The sequence below is a fragment of the Rhodnius prolixus genome, unplaced genomic scaffold (genome assembly GCF_049639745.1).
Source record: "Rhodnius prolixus isolate KJV_2025 unplaced genomic scaffold, Rpr scaffold_6, whole genome shotgun sequence".
Classification (NCBI taxonomy): domain Eukaryota; kingdom Metazoa; phylum Arthropoda; class Insecta; order Hemiptera; family Reduviidae; genus Rhodnius; species Rhodnius prolixus.
The window spans coordinates 17,714,494-17,731,642 of NW_027411634.1; the positions used below are offsets into that span (position 1 = coordinate 17,714,494).

The 17,149-nt window shown below is 32.3% G+C and overlaps 1 protein-coding gene across 3 annotated transcripts in view; it reads right to left on the bottom strand.

Annotated features, from left to right (window-relative positions):
• LOC141460619 (scavenger receptor class B member 1-like) overlaps nt 1-17,149 on the bottom strand; it is a 167,979-nt gene that overhangs the window by 13,842 nt on the left and 136,988 nt on the right. For all 3 annotated transcript variants that reach the window (XM_074140797.1, XM_074140798.1, XM_074140799.1), the window contains one exon: nt 5,222-5,363. In XM_074140797.1, the coding sequence (XP_073996898.1) occupies nt 5,222-5,363 (142 nt within the window). The remainder of the gene's footprint in view (nt 1-5,221; nt 5,364-17,149) is intronic.

Here is a 17,149-nt window from a genome sequence, read left to right on the forward strand (position 1 = left end):
TATTAAATTTCCCCAATGCTGAAAAGGAAGACCCTTTAGAGGTTTTTAAAAAAGTATGTGGTCTTATCAATTTTGATTTTAATTTTGAATTCATAAATGATTGTTTCTGTTTGAACGCAAAAAATAATAAATTTCCTCCAATGATTATAATTAAATTTTTAAGAGAGAAAGATAAATTATCGTTGTTAAAATTTTTAAAAGAAAAGAAAATACGTCTGAAAGCTGATATGTTTGAGAAGGGAAATTCCAGCGTACCTATTTATATATCGGAATTTTTATCACCCGAACTAAATCAACTTTTTAAAGATGCAAGATCTTTCAAAAGAAGTGATAAACTTAAATACGTCTGGGTAAGAAATGGTAGAATTTTTGTTAAAGTCTCTGAAAATTCAAAACCAAAAATAATTAGAAGTAATCTGGATCTGGAGGAAAGTTTAGGAAAACATTTAGTGGGATTGGAGAAAAAAGATCGTTATGAAGAAACTGATTTTGATGATTCTGAGGCAACGGACATCTCCGAAGTAAGTAAAGGGAGCAGGATGAAGAAGAGGAAGAAAGGAGAAAGGAAACAATTGAGTCACGAGAGAATCGACCAGTTTTTTCGTCCCCCAGCGAAAAAAGAGTAATTGGAGGCAACGGTTAACTGCTGAGGATTGTTTTCAACTTGGGTTCTGGAACATTAATGGATTTAAAAACATTTTTGAAGTAGGTTCTGATATTATTAATTTATTTGAGTTATTTGATATAATTTGTTTTTGCGAGACTTGGCTCGCAAACTTAAGTTTTCCACTCCCTGAATTTCTTACATTTTATGAAAAGTTCCAAGTTTTAGCTGTTAAAGAGAAATTAATGGGCCGCCCCTCAGCGGGAATTCTAATTTTTATAAAGAAAAATTTCGCTAGAGAAATTGAAGTAATAAACAGCTCTTGTTCATGGATTTTTATTAAGATTGCGATTAATAGTGCGCCAATAATTTTAGGGGTTGTATATTTTAAACCTAATTCAAATGATGATCTACTTGGAAAGTTTAATGGAATATTATATGATATATTTATTCAGTTCAGTAATTGCAAAGTAGTTATAGCTGGCGATTTTAATGCTCGCATAGCAAATTCAAACTCTGCTGAGAAGGATGTTTTTGAGAATTCATCTCTTTATGGTGATAGACAATCATTGGATTCTGCAGTAAATAAACAGGGGAATCGAATTCTAGAAATTATGGAAACATACGGTTTATGGTTGTGTAATGGTAGGTCATTCAGGGATCGGCCCGCTTCTCACACTTATATTGGTCCGAACGGTTGTAGTGTGATTGACCATGTCTGGATCAATCATCTCACTCTTGAATCATATCTTGATTTTGAGGTGTTGAGCGCTCAATCTGGGGTATCTGACCATTTACCAATTGTTTTAAAAGTGAATGTTTTTCCAGAACTCCCCTCCCCTCCTTGTGCTAGAAAGTCATACCGTAGTGTTTATAATAGAGATCCCTACTACATAGAGCAGTTTGCTGAATTTTTAAACAATTCTAGTAACATATATTTTAATAGTAATTCAGTTGACAGTTTAAATGAAAACCTAGAGAAAACTATAACAGATGCTTCAATGAGAACTGGCATGAAATCGATTTATTTTAAAAATAGCACTAATAAAACCTATAATAAGTATTTGAATAATGGTTGGTACAATAATGATTGTTCGTGCGCTAAAAAAGAATTAAATCGAACTTATAAAATATGTCGAAAAAATAATTTTAATCAAATATATCTTACTGAATACCTCCAGGCAAAAAAACAATATAAAAGAGTAGTAGCGGGGGCTAAGACAAGTTACTATGAGCTTATTAAGTTGAGCTTAAGGAATGTAAAAAATAGTAAAGACTTTTGGACCGCTGTAAATAATTTAAAAAAAAAAGACTTTCAAAGGAACCCGATTGGTATAGAAATGTGGGAATCTTTCCTTTCAGATGTGTACAATAACGATCCTATCTCTGAATGTATAGCGCAATTTTCCGGCCATCCTTTTTTGGACTATGAAATAACTTTAGATGAGCTAAACGAAAGTGTTAGTAATATTAAATTGTTCAAAGCTCCTGGACCTGATAATATTATTAATGAATGCTACAGGGCGTTACCTGCGAATTGGATACATTATATGTTAAATTTATTTAATACTATTTGGCGATCAGGGAAAGTCCCAAAAGGATGGGGAAAAGTTAAACTGAAAATGATTTATAAACGAGGAAATCCCCTTGAGCCTACAAATTATAGGGGAATTGCCCTCATAAATAATATTGTTAAAATTTTTACTCGCATTCTAACCAATCGGCTGACAAATTGGGTGGAGAGTGAACAGATCATTCCTGAGGAGCAAGTGGGTTTCAGACGAGGAAGGGGATGTAGGGATGCTATTTTCTCGTTGGCCTCTTTGATCAGCATTAATCTCCGGACTAAAAGAGCAAAACTGTATGGGATATTTGTGGACTTCCAGCGCGCTTTTGATTGCATTCCGCATGCAAAACTTTGGGAAAAGTTGAATGGAAATTCTATTTATGGTAAATGTATAAACGTAATTAAAGACTTATATGAGAAAGCCGTAATTTTCATTGATAATGATGGAGCCACAACAAAGGAGTTTAATGTATCACAGGGCGTGCTTCAGGGAGAAAATCTCTCCCCCCTCCTATTTTCGCTGTACTTGTGCGATATTATTCAGTTTTTCAGGGATCACGGGGCGGTTGGAGTCAGTGTTAATGAAAAAAATGATGTACTTATGTTACTGTACGCTGATGATATCGTCATTCTGGCCTATTCATGGCAAGACATTCAATTTAAGTTGGATTTGTTGCACAAGTACAGTGAAGCGAATCTTTTGAAGGTTAATGTGGATAAAACGAAAATCTTGCCTTTCCATAGGGGAGGAAAACTGGGAAAACATAGGAAGCTTTTATATAATAAACACGAGATTGAAGTCGTCAGAGAGTTCAAGTATTTAGGCGTCATTTTTTCATCTAATGGTAAGTTTAAAAAAGCAAGTGACCACAGTAAATCGTTGGCTGTTTCAGCATCAAGTAGGGTTCACCATATTTTGCGTAAGGGCAAGTCCGACTCTTGGGAAGCCAAAGAGAGGTTGTTTGACTCAATGGTTGCTAGTGTTTTACTGTATTCAGCCGAGGTATGGGCCGCTCCTTATGTCGGCTCACTTGATAAGGTTCAAACCCACTTCTTTAAATCCTTATTGCAGCTGCCCAGAACAACTCCTGACGCTTTGGTTAGATTTGAAACTAGCAGGGTACACCTGGATTTTCAGGTATTTGTCAGACTGATCAATTGGTGGATGGTCATGTTACAGATGGGTGATGATCGTATACCTAGATTGTGTTATGACAGATTGTGTAAATTGGTTCACTGTCACTTAATGCCCTTTAACTGGAGTAGTTCTCTTTTGTGTTCACTTGAAAAAATTGGAGCATCAGATTTATGGATGTCTAACAACTTTAATCAGGTGAAAAAGAGTAAAAAGAATTTAATTAATGCATATAAGTTACACTTGATTAGTATTGACATTAGTAAAATCTATAATTGTAGATATAACAGCTACATCAGATTTATCAGTAGTTTTCATGATGATGAATCGTATTTAAGGTTAAATGCAGAGTTTGAGTTTGCTAAAATTCTTTCACAAATTAGAGTAGCTAATGAAAAATTTCCACGGATTATTTTAAAAAATAAAATTTACAAATTTAATCCTGAAATTAACTGCAAGCTTTGCTCAGAAAATTTGCGAGACACAGTCGCCCACTTTCTCATTGAATGTAAATTCTTCAGTAATTTCAGAACAAAGTACATTGGTCAGTACATTTTGCCTAATAATTATTGTCTTTTAGACCAGTTAGATCGCCTCTTAAATTGTGTAAGTGGAAAACAATTAAAATCTGTTGCTGTGTTCATTAAAAAATGTATAATAATAAAAGAAGAACTCCAACGTTGGCTATAATTCTGCTCGATATTGATGTATATAGTGTAATAAAAAGATAATTGATAATTAATTAAGGGAATACTTTTTTGTTTTGTTCTGTATATTATAATTAATTTGTTTATTTTTGGCTTCTTTGTATCTTGTATGATTATTGACTATTAAACCTAGGCTAGACTCCAGCTTTTATAAAAATTGTATTTTTAAAAAAAAAGCAAATAAAATTTATTATATTTATTATTATAGTTTCAAAGTAATATATTATTATTCTAAATGCAATGACAGACTCATTGAGTAGAAAAACAGCACAATAATTTAAGTTGAATAAGAAGTACTACAACCGTTGAATGAAAAATGGTTGATTGAACTTGGTACTTTTTCAGCTGTTTTTGGGGTGACGATGGTGAAATTGAGTTTCTAATAGCCTCTGTTTATTTCGATTCCAATTTAACAAATTTTCCTGTGTTAGACCTAATTGTTGACAACATAGATCTCTAAGTTCCGTTGAATTGAAATAGCAATTGAATTTTTGCCCAGAAGAATTAAAAACCAAGTCAAAAGAGAATACTATTAACGATTAACTTCAATTAAGCATAAAGCTTTCTGAAATATGTCAAAAGTTTAAAGGTTTTACTTTTGTAGCCAATCATTAATATCAGTGAAAAGAAGAGCCCATTTAATGAAGTACATTTAACAAGTACTAAAAGGGAAGAAGGTTAGAGCTTTGTTGGAGCAAGTTTAATATCATATTAATAGAAACAGAACTTTCAAAAAATTTACTACAGTTTTTTAAATTAAATATAAATTTAAAGTTTGAATGTGTGTAGTACATCTAATTTACTTTACTTGCTCCATCTCCTATTTCTTGAAGTTAAAAGCAATAGATTTAAAAAAAAAAAAAAATTAATAAATATCTAACAGAATTTTCCTTCAAATTTAGAGTGAAAAAACATTATATTTTTTCCAAATAATTAAAGAAATCGCTTTTAACATTTAACAATTTGAAAATCCCTGTACCAAGTACTGAAGTAATGAAGAGAGTGCTACTATCTAATGGGCAATAATGTAACTAACATTTCCCATAGATAATACTTTTTCATGTAAAACAATTTCTTTTACTAACATAAAAGAGAATTAAACTTACACTTTTAAATGTAAAACTTCAAGAGACATTTTTTTCCATGCAATTTAAATCTAAGCTAGAAAATAATAGGAGTAATAGTGATTATAATTTATAAATACATACCAGCAATGGAATGTTAGGGACTATTAATTTTGTATTTCTTGGATGTAAAGATCTTTCTGGAAGAAACTGTAGAATTTTTTTGTGTTGGAAGCTAACTGTGCCATTATCATGAAACTTAATGTTCACCTTCTCCATGTCTTCCCTGAAAATTGAAGATAAATAGTTATTTTGATATTTGAAAATTTGATTTTCTGCTTAAAACTAGAGAAATAAATTACTAAGAAATTTTTGAAAATATAATTAAAAACTGGTAATTCCATGAGCATTTCTTAACTCAATTCATTATAAACCTGTAATTGATAATTTGATTGTTTGGTGTTATACTATTTTATTTAATTTTTTTTCCGGGGTTTGTTATTTTAGATGAAAACCTTCATCTAATAGTATTGTATAATTTAAGAACTTTTTTATTTGATGAATCTGCAGCTGTACAAAATAAAGCTACTAGATAGTGTTAAAAGCTTTTGTGGTAGCAGAGAATATGGATACATTAGTGTTCTACTGTTCAAATGTAACAAATATAAGAAAAATAGAAATTTTTCTAAAAGAATTGTCGCACTTGTTCATGATTTCCTTGTAGCGCCGAAAGCAATTTAGTTATAATGAATACAAGATTCACTACGAGGCATTCATACTTCAATAGAGGGAACAAAATAATAATATAGGAATCACGAGGTACAGGAACTATGATTTCTCCACCTATTCCCCCACTCATTTACTTCCATAGAACCAAATTACACTTCTCTAAAATTAATTAATTAAGTGAAATTTTACCATTGCATTATTTCCAGGAAGGAAGGAATCTGCTAGCAACGGAAATGTGTAGGAGAACCACTCTTATCTTGTCTCGGAAAGAAAGAAGTGGAAATCATCCACTCTCATCAATTGGAAGTCACAAAGAAGATAAATATGGCAGATGATGGAGAGTAACTATTCATTTGAAATATATTAATGTTTGAAAAGATACGAGTTTTTTTCCTACCAATGTATTGAGAATAAGAGTTATTAGCAGCCAATATGTTAGTTTTTTTTTCAGGCAAAAACAAAACATATTAATTGTACAAACCAGACCTAAAGAACAATGAATTATTGAGCATTCATTTCAAGTTGGTTTGCGAAAATTCGAAGTTGAAATATGAGACAGTACAGTTTTGAAGGAAGCCATGTGGGCGTATTGCTGAAGAATTTCTTCAAACGCACCCCTTGCTGCCAAACTATATTTGAATCATCCATCATAATGATCCAGATGATTATTATGCGACTCTTTGCAAAACAATATATTGATTAAATTTGAATCACTCAATTAGGGAAGATAAGTTTTCTGAATTGTATATATGTCCTCTAGATCAAAAAATAAAAGAAATAGAAGGATAAATATAATAGAAAAAATAAATTTCCTTTTAGCTTAGATAATTGCGACTATTTGGTGTTTTTGTACTTAATGATGAATATAATCAGTTAGAGATAGACAATACAGCAAAAGTAATTTAAATAATTTGCGAACGACAATTAATGTAAAAGGAGGGAAAAAAATTGACGTCATTATAATTTAGTATTTTATTGACTAATTAGTTTATGGGATTATGCTGCTACTATCCAGTGTCAACTATTCGAAGGCCATCAAATTTTAATTTGATGTTTTTAAGTTTATTTTTATTTATTTAAAAATAAATAACTAAATGATTAGTTATTTAATAATCTAACTTATCAGCATCATCATTTCCATTGCATTAGTATATTTGGAATTTGACAATGGATCATTTATTTTATCTTGTAAATAACACTATTGACTTAATAGTTGTTACTGCGGAAAAAAAAAATTGAATTGTTTATTTTGCGACTTCATTGAGTATGTTTACGTTTTCTTTCTTCTTTTTGCGCCTTCCATGTTAATTTTACTGAGAAAAGTATAATTAATTACGGAAATGATTGTTAATATGACAATATCTTCAAATATTTGCTATTCCATTCAAACTGTTGGTCCAGCCACTTGTATGTGAATCGTTTCTCCGTTTTGTGCAAACTTTAGATTTTTGAATAATTCATTATATAATAAGACTGCACAAGATCTGCTGTGAATCAACTTCAAATCATTGTAAGCACGTTATTTATTTGTTAAATTTACAAAATAAAATTGATGATATGTATTTATTTTATACCTATATAATGCTACCTTGGTACTGTATGTATTAATGGTATGTCCTCACAATGATTATCGAGTAATAAAACAAATTTAATCCTTAAATAAAATGAATAATAAAGAATAATGATTATTGGAATACGAGTTTTTCAATATATATACTCATACAGTTGATTAGCACAGAATATAGGATGGAAATTACCTGTTCTCTTATGTTTATAAAGACCTTATGTTAGTGGCTTTAACGAATAAGTGTGAGTTTATATTAATTTTTGATTGAGAATTCGGAGAAACAGGTCATGACTGACAGTGAGGTGGAAAAATTAAAACAGTGACAATATTTATTCATCTAAAAACAACGATTTCTTCTTTTACCGTTAACTTCTTGATTTGATAAGGGTGGAAGAACTACTTCTGTCCTTCAAGATACTTATAGTTATAAATGTCCCTACAATCAAGACGTTTGAGTATGAAAAAAAGCGATAATACTTGAAAGCATTTCCTCTTTTAAGAAGAAAGTCCTTTGTAAGGATGTTTTTTGTCCTTAATACTCACTGGTCTTTATCAAAAAAGGCAGCCTCTGAGTTGGCTTTACACTGTTTACTCCTTCCTACATGATTAGCTGCAGTCATTGTCCTAAGAAGGAAATGGCACCAACATGTACTTTTGAAGAAAGTCAAAGTGAAAGAAGGAGCGCTAGGTCCTCATTGCCACCGAGAGAAGCAAGTAAAGAGCTAAAAATCTGCAATGCAGATGGTTAAAAGGTAGTTTAGGTACAATCACTGAAGAGAACAAAATCAATTTTCTAGGAGCAGTGTTGAACTTGTAAAAAACCGCAAAGCACTGGATGAAGAAAATCTTTATTGTCTAGATGATCATTTAACGCCAGTAACACCAAATTAATAGAAATAAATAAATAAATGAGCAAAAAATTTGGTTTATAGCAGAGCCGGTTAGTCCAGTTGGATTAAGGATGTTCGCATCATGTAAGAGGCATTTAATTAAAAACAAAAAGATATGTCCATAGGGAGAAATGGGCTTGCCACTTCTTCAACTAACGTAACTAATCTGTGGTTAGCAAATACTCAATACAGACACCCAAAACAATCAAAAATCTTCTTAGCGCTTAAAGCGGTGGATGAAAAATGCAACTAATTTGGTTTAGCGAACCCTCAGCCTAACTCTTCTTCATAACCTTCCTTCACAATTACCTAACATACACTTAACGAAAATCCAAAATGTACACAAACACTGACACAATAATTAGGAACAACGTCAGAGTTTTTTAAAGAAGGCTGTGGATTAGGCTTTATTAAGGCATGCTCTCTTCGATCTACAATGAATCTTCAAGAAGAAAAAAGTTAATAATTGAGGATATCTCTTCTCGCTGAATAGGGTTTACACTGAAGGAATTAATTCCCTCTTGGTAGAGATTAAACTCAGGCTTCTGTAACAAGGTAAAGTACTGCTAGGCTATAAAACGCTGACTTTTTAATTAAATTAGAACATTTGACTCATAATAAGAAACTGATCGTAAGTAAAAATGGTATTTTGGTCATAGCAAGACACAAGACACGCAATTAAAATGATGTGTCAGCATACGACTGCTTTTAAGTCCTTTAAACAAAGTACAGTTCCATTTTGGTGAATTTGATTATGTAAAATATTAGTATTAATAAAAGTGAGTAACCAATTCTGTAAACTTTTAAAGTCAAATTCGGCTTTCAAAAGACATTGCTACATTGGGAAAATTCCACGAACTGTATAAATAAAATTCCCATAAAAATATAAATAAGTCGGCAAATATTTGAAAGAAGTTTAACACCTATTTAACAAACTGTGACCTAGTCGACAATATTATTTCTCAAGATAAATGAAGGACGACAATCTGACTACTTTGACAAGTCCCTAAAAAGGGATTATTTTACTCACAATTAACTGATCATAACAACTTTCTCCGTTGTTTTAAATTTCTTTTGGTACTTTAAGTCAAATTACCACCAAAATAACATAGGCTATTAAATTGTTTTCGTTACTCATTATTTCTGGTGAATAAATGGAATGTTTTGTCATATTATCTATTTAACCCATAAGTCTATATAAGTACAAAATAAAATTAGTTTTTAATTGTTTTTTCGTCGTATAATTATTGAAAAGGCGTTTAACACGTAACAGAAGATAGATTGAAAATGAATTTGTTATGCTCAACATTATTAGTAAAATTTGCTTACATAAATTATTAATAAAAATACCTTCGGCAAATCCTATTAAGCTATTTTATTTTTAAATATGGTTACTCTCAAGTTAGGTAATGTTTAAAAAATATCCATACCAATACGCAGTATTAAGGAAATGACAGTACCAAAACGCTTGTAATAGTTTTACGACCGAATTGTCCTTTGGTAAATTACCAGCAGAATATTTATTGCCGTCTTTAAAATAATTGATAATTTTCAGGTAATATATAATATACTAAAACATATTACAGCAATTCTTTCATTGAATTTCTGTGCGACACTAGAATTTAATGCAGTTAGAGGTTTGTTTACTACTAAAATTTTAGTACATTAAAACAACCTTCTCTTTAAATGTAAAAGTTTTAAATCTAATTTAAAAATGTTCTTATAACTAAACGCAAAATTGTGCATTAAACAATGGTTAGGTGGTGACAATTCTAAAAAGATTATGACTGCATCCACATTAACTGGTAAGGGTGGGCTACAGCCTTTGATCTAATTCAATAATCTAATTTAAACAGATGTTTTTGAAATCTATTAATAAACAAACACATTTTTCATTTCCACTTACTCTTAAGGGAAATTATTAAGCTTCATTCAATGTTTTGAATTTGAGACCTCACAGAAAATACGTGTTTTCAGACCTCCCAGAATTCATTAAAATCATCTTAGCACAAGGTTTGTGAAGGTAAATATATCTAAGTTAATAGACAAACTAAAAAAATAAACAAAAAAAGGCATAATGCTAAAACTTGGTACCTTTAATAATAATTGCTTCTCTTTGCCTTTAGTTGTGCATTTATTAAATAATAGAAAAATTATTAATATTACAGTGATGGTTACAGAAGATGTCGAAGCATTCTCCTTAGAACAGGAGATTTGAAATTAGTAGTTCATATTACTGTTTCTCAAAACTATGAAAAGAAATTTATCAAATTCGGCTAATAAATATGGAGAACATGTTTTTAGAGTTGTGTATTCGTATTTAGGTAGTTCTCCGCCATACCACTATGATAATACTGAAGAAGTTTGTCTGTTATGTAATGGCCTAATACATGATCGAATGTACCATTTCTTGGTAGTTTGTTCTAGACTGTGTGAGGTCAGACTAAAATATTTTAGGAATATTTCTAAAACAAATGTAGAAATATTAGAAATATTAAATGGTTCTGATTGGCCTCGGTTAGCACAATATTGCAGAGCAATAAGTATACACGGTTCTAGCATTAGTAAAATTACATAGAAGAAATAAATGTTAGATTTTTAGGATAATCCTTTACATTCTGAAAAAGGTTATTATTAATTATTTACAAATGTAAATAGATCACTAATTAAAAAAAAAAAAATTTGTACTAACCACACCGCCGACGGTCTTTGACCAAGGCAGTTGTCTTTATAATTTTGTATACCCAGAAGTGTATTTTATTTATATTTTTATTTTAATAAATAAAGTCTATATAATAAAAATGTTTTTAGAGTTGGGAAGGATTTAATCAAAGTTACAAATGCCACACATATTAAAGCTCAATAACATGTTACATATGGAATCGAATCCAGTTACTACAATACTCTTAGTTCTGCCTTTCATGACTTTAAGCGCTAGTTTACAATCCAACTACAGCCAAGTGATCTACTTTTGTAATAAAAGTGAACTATAGGTTTGTGTAAATATGTAAATATAGCTCTGTCTCTTCTCAAATACCTAAAAACTCTGCAGGCTATTGTAGCACTTGTAAATAACCTCAAATCTGCCTGTAAATATACATATTTATTACATTCTCTAACTATCGCATGCAAACATCTCGTTGCTTAACAAAATCTCGAAGGGTTGTCAGTAGACAATTGCTCCACACTTGCGGAGTAGCTAAGTATCTTTTGCATTTATCACGTTTACTTTCAAGTTTCTCAATAAATGTTATCACAAAAAAAAGCTCATTGATCCGCGTTTAAAAATAAATTTGAAATAGAATAAAAAAAAAAGTTAAGAGTCTGTTTTGATTTTATAAACTTTCTCTAGCTATTACCGAGCTTCTTCTAAAAAAATTTAAGGTCTGACGAATTGTGAACCAATATCAGTTAACATTTTTTTTTTATATTTGGGTGTTTGTATTATATTTATATATTCAGAAGAATAGCCACTTCTTTGTACGAGTATTGTACACAAAATAAACAAAGTATCCCACTATCTACCCATGTGTTCATTTGTTGTTCTAACAGCTGTCCATATTTATTGATATTCCTGAGTACATTCCGTTAAGTTTCACCACAGTACATTACACCACGTCTTAAGTACCTCACCAATATTTCAACATACGATCTTAATGTCACATGCTCTTTTATCATTGCCAAAACTCACAAAATTTTGTAAATTATTTTTTACAAAATAGTTCAGGATAATCTGCAAAATCTTGCTTTATATTAATTGGAATTTCTCTTTATTCAATCTCTTAAAAAAATGTTTTCAATTTTCTATTTCAACTTTAAATCAGAAATAAAGTTTTTGAGTTCCATTTAGGTTGAAAAAGTGTTTATTTACTAATCTATTTTTTTTTTTTTTTTTTTTTTATTGTACAAAATGGTTTTTCAAAACATCAAAATTGGTGCATCAAAATTCATCATAACCAATGTCAGACGAATACCATCTCAAGAACAGATTTTTCAGTTTGACGAAGTTGCATTCAATTACCATTGCGTTATTTCCAGAAAGAATTTTTTTTTTTTTTTTTTTTTTTTTTTTTTTTTTTTTTTTTTTTTTTTTTTTTTGGCGCATCAACAGCTGAGGTCATTAGCGCCCGGAGCTTTTTCCAGTGCACTGCCGGCCTCCGGACAGTGTTCTCTCGTTACAGACAACACTGTCCATCACCGGACAGTGAGCTGTAAGAAGCTCCTAGGAAGAGAAAGAATTGAATCTGCAAGTAGTGCTTAGGATTATTAGTAGAAGGCCGCAGAGAAGAAAGAAGTGCAAGAGGTTGCAGACCAAATTATTCACTGATAATGAAGACAACAGAAGCCAAATAAGTAGCTGAGAAAACCAATAAATTGGTATTTGCCAGAACTCAAAAACAAAATATGGTTAATATGTAAGTAAGCACGTAAACAATAAGTTACTGAGTATTAATTACAACTCGTAAATGGTTGGGAAAAATTCCTACATTTATTGAATAAATTAGAAATAGTTTGTTGATTAAATTTGAATCACACAATTAGGGATGATAAGTTTTTTAAATTGTCTTTTGCAAAACCAATTCTACGAGTATCATAGGAAACTTATAATTTTTTTCTAAAAATTTTTTGGTTTTTTTATCCTGTGCTTTACAAATTTACTATTTCTTAAAAATGGGTCATTATTATTATTAATTTTTAAAAGTCTGTTTTATAATTTTTAAAATATATTCTATAATTGATGTGTGTGAATGTCTAGAAAGTAAAAATCCAGAATTATTATTTCTAACATACAAAACCAAGGACTTGCCCAAAATTTCGTCAACGCTCCACATAAGTGTTTTTTGTCTCCATTACTGTTCACCTCCAAATTGTAGACACTAAAAAATCAACCTCCAAAATCTTGGTATCAAGATGAAAAATTAATGTTATGTCAAAAGGAAAACTACAAATTGCCGAACAACACTGAGCCCAGTTAGTCTACAATTCATTAATCAATACAAATTAATATTTTTGTGATATGAAAGAAAATAATTACAATTTATAATAATTGTGGTGTACAACTGTTAGTAAGGAATCTGGTAATTACTACGTTTTAGCCTTCAGTCACACCTATTTGTTAAAATTGTCTGCTTCTAAGTTAAAAAAATAATTATTTTATATAATTACATTTTGAGAAATCTTCCTTCCATTTTATTCTGTAAAGCACCACCACATGGTTACAATAAATTATTTTTAACATATTTTAATGATAGAATAAAAATAATCACCGTATTTTCTTGAATAAGTAATACAAAGTACATAAATATATACCAAATTTTGTATAGAATATTTTACTAACTACCACGATCAACTGACCATCGGCGGAATATGTGGTTTGTTTTTGGTTGACAAATATAGCATGGGTTTGATGAGTATACGGGGGTCGTTTGAAAAGTGCGTGCAAAGTCAGAGAGATAGCACCACTGGCGCGTATAGAGGTTATGTTTAGTTAGTAGCATCTCTTGGAAGAACACACACCAAGTTTCAGCCAGATCGGTCTATTTCTTTGTGTTTGGCATTCGTTTGAATCGAGGAAGTCGAGTGATTTTCAAATAAATGGACGAAAAAGAATTTCGTGTGTTGATTGAACACTACTTTATGAAAGGCAAAACGCCTCAGGAGACTAAAGAGAAGCTTGATAAACATTATGGTGACTCTGCACCTTCGATTAGAACAGTTTATAAGTGGTTTCAAAAGTTTCGGAGTGGCCATATGGGCACAAGTGACGCTGAACGTTCTGGACGCCCTGTTGAGGTTACTACTCCAGAAACCATTGATAAAATCCATGATATGGTGATGGATGACAGAAGAGTGAAGGTGCGTGAGATTGCTAGTGCTGTGGGCATCTCGAATGAACGGGTACATAATATTTTGCATCAACATTTGGACATGACAAAGCTATCCGCAAGATGGGTGCCGCGCTTGACCAAAAACGAAATCGTGTGAAGTGTTGCAAGGACGGTTTGCAGCTGTTCCAGAAGAATCCGCAGGACTTTAAGCGTCGTTTCGTCACTGTGGATGAAACATGGATACATCACTACACTCCTGAGACCAAAGAACAATCTAAACAATGGGTTACCAAGGGGGAATCTGCGCCAAAAATGGCGAAGACCGTTCCTTCGGCCGGAAAGATTATGGCGACTGTCTTTTGGGATTCGCAAGGAATAATCCTCATCGACTATCTGGAAAAGGGTAAAACTATTACAGGTGCATATTATTCATCGTTATTGGACCGTTTGAAAACCGAGCTGCAAGAAAAACGCCCACGATTGGCCCACAAAAAAGTCCTTTTCCATCACGACAACGCACCAGCTCACACCTCAGCAGTTGTGGTCGCAAAATTAATGGAAATAGGGTTCCAACTCGTTTCACATCCCCCCTATTCTCCAGACTTGGCTCCCTCGGACTACTATTTGTTCCCCAATATGAAGAAATGGCTGGCGGGAAAAAGATTTTATTCAAACGAGGAGGTGATTGCAGAAACGAATGGCTATTTTTCAGACTTGGACAAATCCTATTATTCGGAAGGGATCAACAAACTAGAGCAGCGTTGGACGAAGTGTATAAGCCTAAAAGGAGACTATGTTGAAAAATAAAAAAGGTTTACCCCAAAAAATTAAGTAGTTTTTATTTTTGCACGAACTTTTCAAACGACCCTCGTATGCTAACTTAGAAAAGAACAAGAAAAGAAAAAGAAAACTAATGAAACTAAACTAAAAGAACTTCTCTAAAAATAATAAACAAACCTTTTTTGCTATTATTACAATTTAACAACTTAATAAATTTAGAATGGAACTTAGAATCATTAGATGAAACTTGACGAATCAAATTCAGACCCAGAAGGTATCTGTAGCGTCAGTTCTCGTTATATTATTTGTCAGGAGTACCTTAACCATTATCGTTCATGAATTCTACTAGTTTATTCATTGTCAAATTAACTTGTTTCAACCATAGTACTTCTTGTTAAAATCTTTTAGCATAGTACTTCTGCCCATAAAATGATGTCTTTGTTAGCAATTAAAAATAATGTTAAGTTAAAATGCCTTCACGCCTCCACGAAATTATAGAATCTCTCGAAATTATACCGGACCCTCAGTTTGGTTTCAGAAGCTGCCCTCGACGATCCAGCAGACCCATCGTGTTGTAGACACCATCGCTTCTTCACTCAAACGGAAACAATACTGCGCTGGAGTACTGCTCGATGTATCGCAAGCCTTTGACCGAGTCTGGCACGAAGATCTACTGTGGAAACTCGAAACTAGCACTTATTACCTCATACTCAGCTCTTATCTCTCTGACAGATTCTTTCATGTTCTTCAAGGCACTACTCACTCTTCCATTTATCCTGTCCTTGCTGGTTTACCACAGGAAAGTGTCTCAGCTCCTCTTCTTTACACAATCTACACTGTTGACCTTCTAACCTTAATACCTCTGAATATATTGGAATCGTGACCGTAAATTGTTAAACTTAGGATGTAAGATTAGCGAGGAATCGGTCAAATAAAATAACTCGTCTTTTTGCCAACGTTTCGATAAATATATTGTCCTCTTCAGGGCGTGGCTATGCGGGTTGGTTGAGTTACAAAAACTGTACAGTTGTTTTTATTTGTAGTTTAAAGAGACGAGTTGTTTTATTTGACCGATTCCTCGCTAATCTTCCATCCAAAGCTTAATACCTCTATTTACACCTTCGCTGACGACACTGCCATTCTCACCATCCTATCCTCGCAGTACGCTCACTACAGTCCCACCTTCACTCAATAGAACCTTGGTTAGAAAACTGGCGTATAAAAGTTAACCCAACTAAGTCTAAATACATAGTCTTCACACTCAAACGTCAAACTCCACCACCTGTCTTCTTACATCATACACCTATCCCACCAGCCGACCATGTGCGGTACCTTGGAATGTACCTAGACAAAAGACTTACCTGGAACCCCCATACGAGACTTAAACGTACCGAACTAAACAAACGATACAAACTTCTAGCCAGACTACTCGACAAACGCTCAAAACTCTCACGACAGAACAAACGACGACTCTATACAGCTCTTCTCACACCAATATGGACTTACGGACTCGAACTTTACGGAACAGCTAAAAAGTCCATCATCAATGGACTGCAAACTCTCCAATACAAAGTACTCCGCCGCATAGTAGACGCTCCATTCTACGAGTATGTTAGCAACCACACAATCTATACAGATCTCCAAATTCCACTCATCTCCGAACTTGCCAAAATTCGATATAAAAATGTTCATCAAAAACTCTCACTTCATCCCCCAACCCTTTAGCTGCAAACTTGTCTACAACTACGCTACCCTCCAATCCTCGAAGACGGCTGAGGCGCCGTTGGCCCGGGACCAACTGGGTGCCTAATGGCGGCCATCACTGGATGACCGTCATTCACGCCTGACACGTTATTTATTTCTCTCTTATCTCATTTACTTATTGCATCCTGTAGGTATAGGTGTAAATTTTATTAAAAGGGTAAATAAAAATAAAATAAAATATTGCTGGCTTTGTTAAAAATAATTTACTTTGTATAACTTAAATGCCTATAAAATAAATTAACATATTTTCCTCTTTTTAAACCATGAAATGGTTTTAATGATTGCAGTTGTTTCCAATTCGTCTATATCGTTGCCTCCGTTCATTTTTACAATAAATATTAAAAAAAAAAATTCGCTCATTATAATCCTCATAGTTTTAGCCTGCATAACACTATCTAGGGGATGAAAAGCGAACTAATTTTACTACAACGTTTTCAATCAGGACAGTAAACTTTACTGTAAAAGAAAGGTCACAAAATAGATTTTTATTTAAATATTCAAACTATAAATCCAT